We start from the raw sequence: 6,361 nt of genomic DNA, 5'->3' as shown, positions 1-6,361 counted from the left end.
TGCTCGCAAAATGCAGCCTGGTAGCTGTGCCAATCATTCTTGTCAGATGCTTTTGAGAAAGACAAAGAATCTTAAATTTTCATACTTAACAGACTACACTGTGCTGACAGTACCTGCTGGCAATAACCTCTCATATAGCAACAGGAAAAAACACAAAAAAAACAGAAGAATGCTTTGCCAAAAACAGGCTTGACAAACTTTAAAAACATGCTGGAGGAGGTAAAGGTAATTTGGGTGAGTATGCTGGTGACATCATTCTGTCCCTTGGCAGGGATCTGCTCCCAGAACTGCGATGTAGCTATGGCAGCGCATTGTACTCGTGGGATACTGATGTATTTATGTGTCTTCTAGAAATCTTAAAACCTGTCCTCTTGCTTATAATTAAAGAATTCATGCGGTTTTTTTATTTTGTGCCTGCCCGTTCGGTTCTGCAGTGAACTCACCCTAAAGAGAGCCATGAGCTCCCGACATCTCAGTATCCTCTGCCCGTGTTTGCGGGAAGCAGAGGGACCTGGTTTGCATTCCCAGACACCCAGACTTTTCTAGGGCTACAGTCCTCATCCCTGAGCTCTGCCCATTGAATTTCTTCCTCTTTGGGCTCTCCTGAAAAGATTAATCAGTGAGAGGAGCAAGAAGGATCACGAAAGGTCTGGACGACAAGGGTCATTTCTGGGACCATCCTGCTAGGGCCGGACACTGGGCGGTACTTTGCCGCACCTCAGGATCCCCGCGCCTTGCCCCGTTGCGCAGTGCCATCTCCTGGAAAGCCATGCCTGAGCTGCACACATCACAACCAGAGTTTTGCTCCTGAAGCAGCTAGTGGTGCTGCAGGCAGCTTGGCCGCTGCCTCTGATAGCTGCAAAGTTCATCTTCTGACCTACCAAGAGTCCCTCACCAAACTTCTCTTCCTCCAGCAGGTACGAAGCCTGCTGCTCACTGCCCAGCTGCTCGCCCTCACCTCTGAGGTATCCTGCGGCAGAACATCCCTGCGCGGCTCTCTCCCACTCTGGATGCTGAATACAAATCTCTAGGTACAAAAAGAACAGTGGAGGAGCACAAATGAACGTCTATAGATGTTACTCCTCAGCTTTTGTTCTGTTTGGGCACCAGTTCCCTGTTCAGTTGAGTGCCCTGTAAGTGCCCTGTTTACCTGTTTCTCCTGGTTTTGACTTTAAGGGACACTTTTCTCTCTCCATCCCCAAGTTTGATGACCTCATCATGAGCAACAACCAAGCCCCTCATCACAGTGCTCACCCTGTATTTAAAATGTTGCTACATCTTTTTAACGAGACAAAAACCTGTACACGGAACTTGCACCTGAATGCTGCTGGTTTGACTAAGCTCTATATTTATCTTGAAAAGACAAGAAAAAAGGGTGGTTCCAAGGGCAACGTGTTTACTACTATGAAAGAGTAACACAGCTTAAGTGCTTAGTCACTGAAAAAATGCACACTGCAATTTAAAGCCAAAGGCTGGTACTTCATCCATCATTTTAGGCTATTGTGGCATCTTCTGAGCAGTTGGGAGATTAGTGTACTTTGGTAATCTGTCATAAACAATGAAATAACTAGTGCTCCAAGGTAAGGCTGTAACAGCTGTTATTTTAAAAAAAAAAAGACCATAATTATGTAAATACAAGGCCACAAAGTTCATGAACAAGAGAAAAAGCTACCGAGACACGTGGCTGTTCACAGCTTTCTTTGGCCCTTTCTCAGCGAGGATTGTGTTGCAAACTTGTTGCCATGAACTCATTTTTGCCCTGGAGCATGCTGATGAACTGAAACAGCCTGTTTACCAAAAATGTATTTTTTATTAAAATTCATATTTGTAAAGGAGAGATCATTACACAAATGAGGTAAACCAATATATTTGACATAGTTTTCACTTTAAAAATAAATTTCAGTTGAGCAATTGATTTGATTCCATGAAGTCTGAGAGGAAGAGTCAGGTGAGTGTTACTCATGTGGCGACATGCCGGACAAGGCGGGAAGACGCAGCTGATGCCGCCCTGACTCAGCACGGAGATGTCAGTGCCAGAGGGTCGGGAGTCTTCCAGGGGCCAAACCCTTCTCACCGCGCTGTCCTTTTCTACCCCGTCAGACTTGCAGACGAGAGGAGATGAGTAAAGGCCAGAGACAGGCAGCGGTAGCCTCTTCACCTACTGTCTAACCAGGGGTCCTCCATCAGCATCCCCCCCTAAAAGGCTGCGTAAAGGTTTAATTTGATTGTGCAAATTCACTGCCTCATCAGTCGTTGCTCACCACATCTCAGCCCTAAAGGAGACTTAACAGCAAGCAAATACCAGCTCTGAAAAAGTTCCATTTCAAAAGTAATATCTGGCAAGCAACAAGCCCATTAAATGTGTCACACTTTGCAAGGTACGGGGAGAAGAATAATTATGCTTCCTTCTTTTTCTTTTTTTCTAAGTTTGCTTCCATGCATGTACAAGTGGAGCTTTTAATCTAAAAGTTTATGAAGTTACTGCAAGTCTGTGAGAATCATGTTCACCATCCTGTGAAAATAAGCTTTCTCATTGAGGACCAAGCCCTACAGCCTGAACACCGCAAAGAAGAGAAAAGTGGCTGCAAATGTTCTTTTACCCTGTATAATAGTGAGAAAATAGTGAGGTGAACCTCAGACCCATTTCTCAGAATGCCACTCGAAGCCATCTAGAGACTCAAGACTAACATCTCAAGACTAACAAAGGATGGCTGTACTCACTTCCAGCTCCTAACAACTACAGAACAAATACCACCGCCACCAGCAGAACCAAATAATGCTCCAAAATTCACTCAATTAAATCAGTGGCTGACAAACTCTGAAATGTTGGGAATTACTGCGTAGCTGAAGCTCTGCAGTCCAGGTCCACTTTGATGGATCAAGGTATTATGGAGGTGACAAACTATGCAGAGGAGACAGAGATGGAGTTTCACCTGTTACACCCGAGTGAAACTCATCCAGGCCCTTGTCTATTAACTACGCTGAGACAGGTAATACATTGCTTCCGATACGTACCCCAGATCAGTATCTGGTAACCAAGACATGAAATTTTCATCACATCTGCCAAGTTTATAGTGAAATTTCATGATCGCACGCAGATAGAACATGAGGTGAATGCACTATTTTAATCCCATTTGTATCTTCAGGGGATGTAGGTGGGATTTAAACTGCACGTAGGCTTGGTGCTGGTCTGCACGGGCTGCATGTCACGCTCCAAGAGCAGCATCCATAACTCTTGGTGCAGAGAGAAGGTCGTACCACATCAGGTACTGTGTTCCCAGTAAATGCTTTCAGCAAGAGACAGAAATGCATTCACTACCGTGCACTACAGTTTATGATAACTGTACCTTGGCAGCTGCAGTGCTGTGATCTCTCTGAAGGATCAGGAAGAATAAAAATAAATACTTGTCCTTAATATTTTAAAAGTCTTAGTGAAGTCTCTGCATGTATCATGCTTACCCATATCAGTATCTCTGCATATTGTCTGCATATCCCATGTCCAGTGACGTTTTTGTCACCCTTGCTCTTTTCCTCATGTGTTTCTTTTGTTTAATAGGACAGTTACGTTGCTGAGGTGCCGCCTATTCTGGAGTCCTACAAGAAAGTAGTTCTAGGAGGAGGAGTCGCTACAACAAAGTAGTAAAGGACAAGAGTGACCTTGAACTGTTACGCTGAACAGGTTAAAATAAAATTAGTGTAGAGAAACAAGCATGAGTGGGGATGAGTTCTAAGTTCAAGGATAACTTAATTGAATTTAATTGAATAATTCCATTAAATTGAACAATTTAATTGGATTGCTTGTAAATATCCAACCAAAACCAGCACTGCCTAAGGACTAGAGCAGAATTTGGAGAGATTGAGAGAGAGAGAGAAAGAGAGGGGGAGAGAGATGTGGCTTCCGCTGCTGAGTTGCCACAGCAAAGGCAGGCTTTTTAAGGGTTTGCTGACCCTTAAAACTCTGTTCCCTTGCCATTTTGTAATGCTTTGAAAGAATTAAGGTTATCTTTCCTTTGAGATCTGTTTGAGATGCTCGAATGGAAGGGATTAGAAGAGATAGGCAGTATAGTTTGTGCCAGTTTTGTTTTGAAGCTAAATAAATGTGTTGGTATTACTGCAGGACAGTTGTTGCTGCAGGAGAAAATAGGTAGGTACAAGAGGAGAGAAGTACCTCTTTATCCTGCGTATCTTGGAGGCAATGCATTTGAGCTCCAGGGCGACAACTCAAGTTAATTTCCAGCAGGCTAAGAAGGTTGAGGTAGTAGAACAGTGTAACAGATAGGTGTGCATACATGACTGGAGGAGCAAGATGAAAGGATAGGGAAAAGCTATGTTTCTGAAGCAATTTTCAAGGGTTAGGAGCCTTATTCTTTCTTGTCACTTAAAGATTAATTTTCTTTCTGTATGGCAGCCGTGTTGCAGATTTGCTGGAACAGCAGACAACCCTGGAGGACAAGATGCGGGAGGACAGAGAAGCTTTGGTGGATAAATTGCATCGACAGATTATAGAGACCACGTCTTTCAAAATGGAGAACGAAAGGCTAAAGGTCAGTTATTCTAGGGGTTTGAAGCTGAAATGGTAGGGAAAAAAAGGAGAAATTATAATAAGTTGCTTGGCCTCTGACAACAGAGTTGAGCTGCACCCATCGCTGCTGTTTAGTTTCAAACCAGTTTTACCATAACCTTATCACAACAAGACTCTCCACATCAGAAGTCAGTTAAAGGCTATAGATCTTGAGAGAGAGAGAGGTGTCACACTTAGGAGAGTTTTTTTCCAAGCAGAAATAAAAAAAAAAAACTGTCTTTTGTTTTAATAAATCTATTGTTTGAGGAACTAAAGCAACCAATGTTAAGTTCCTGGTTTATTACACATCCTGCTACGGCTCTGTATGACGAGTCTGGGAAGGCATATTAGCACAAGATTAACAGAGAAAGAAAGCTGTTTCGGCTCAGCAAGACTCCAAGGCGAGCCATTTCACATTGACAAGAGCTAGCAACCCTCGCTCCCTGTGTCCACCGGCAGCACGGGCAGGCTTCTTCCAGGAAAGTTGTCCCATCACTGTTTCTTTCACTGGATAATGCCATCTTGCTGCCCTGTCTGGCTGGAGTCAGCGGTGACCGACGGATTGGGTGTATTGCTCTGCAAAAATCGACGGAAGTCCTTAATCATGGGGCGGAGGACCTGGATGAGGGCACTCAATGCCGCCTGTGTTCCTTCCATGGCTTGTGCCTGTCGCTCCTGGGCGCATGCCTGCACCTCCTGAGAGCGACGAATCATCTGAAGCAAGTCATTCTGCTGCTCCAGGTGCTGGGCAATCTCCTTCACGTGCAAGTTGGTCACTCGCTGCTCCTGCAAGAGCTTGGCTGAGTTCAGAGCAATTCGGCTTTTCAGCTCCTGGGGTTTTGCAGACACTTCGTGTTGATGCGCCATCATCTCCAAGGGTGCTTCGGCGGTGACTGTGGTGGGGGCTTCTGTTGTGCAGTACTCCACGACTCCGTCCTCCAGACTGTGGTAGGTTGTCTCTGCAGGAACTGAGAACAAAGGACAGAAAGGGGGTGAGAAGTAGCTGCCATATGGGGATTTTTATCTACAGGACTATTCAATGAATATCACAGGAATACTGCCTGTTCAGTGAGATAACATACAATGAACAGCAATGCACAAAATGACCTATTTAAGTCTACTCCACCCTCATTTGAGCTTCCTTCTAGGCTGTACAGTCCAAAGGAATAGGGCATGCCTTATCTGTCTAGACAAAATAATTTCTCAACCTCCAGTTCAGAACAATCTTTCCAAGCGGCATTAACCGACTGACATAAGACCCAGAATGGCACTTAGAAGGACAGCTGCTCTTTGGGGCAGACTGGGAAATCAGCCTTAGAGATGTTTCTCCCCCTGCTTTTGTCCCCAGAGAGGGGACCGAAGAATCTGCACGGTGCAAAGGATACTGGCTTCCCTTGTTCTTAAGGCCGAGCCCAGCTAGCAAAGCTGACTTTCAGTACGTGCGTATCTTGCAGCCACTCCCCTACAGTACAAGGACATACTGGGAATGGCATTTTCATTACAGAGACGCGGGGGTTTCTTTTTGCTGGGGCTTTCCCCGTACAGGGCTCAGGGCCTCCTCGCAGGCGGGTCTGGGCCCCCCGCACGACCTTCCAATTCAGTACAGAGCATCTTCAGCAGGCACAGCACTCACTCTGGGTCAGGGTGACCGTGGTGGCTGATGCGGTGATGGGTATCTCGGTCCCGTCACCTGCACTGCAGTCCCCACTCGGCAAACTTATGATGGTGGCTTCTCCCAGCAGGTTGCAGATGCGTTGCTGCATGGGGGTGAGGATAACCGGGGCGGTCGCAGCACCCGTT

At 45.6% G+C, this 6,361-nt stretch overlaps 1 protein-coding gene across 1 annotated transcript; it reads right to left on the bottom strand.

The window, feature by feature from the left end:
* Positions 1-4,883: 4,883 nt before the first annotated feature.
* On the bottom strand, positions 4,884-6,354 carry NAIF1 (nuclear apoptosis inducing factor 1; the record flags this gene model as incomplete). The annotated part of the gene is made up of 2 exons (XM_009576911.1): positions 4,884-5,529; positions 6,195-6,354. Coding segments are annotated over 2 exons (624 nt in total), but the record flags the coding sequence as incomplete, so codon positions are not given.
* Between the last annotated feature and the right edge of the window lie 7 nt (positions 6,355-6,361).

The sequence above is a fragment of the Fulmarus glacialis genome, unplaced genomic scaffold (genome assembly GCF_000690835.1).
Source record: "Fulmarus glacialis isolate BGI_N327 unplaced genomic scaffold, ASM69083v1 scaffold2194, whole genome shotgun sequence".
Lineage (NCBI taxonomy): Eukaryota > Metazoa > Chordata > Aves > Procellariiformes > Procellariidae > Fulmarus > Fulmarus glacialis.
The sequence above is the reverse complement of the archived record's forward strand: the minus strand, read 5'-3'. Positions and strand labels throughout refer to the sequence as shown.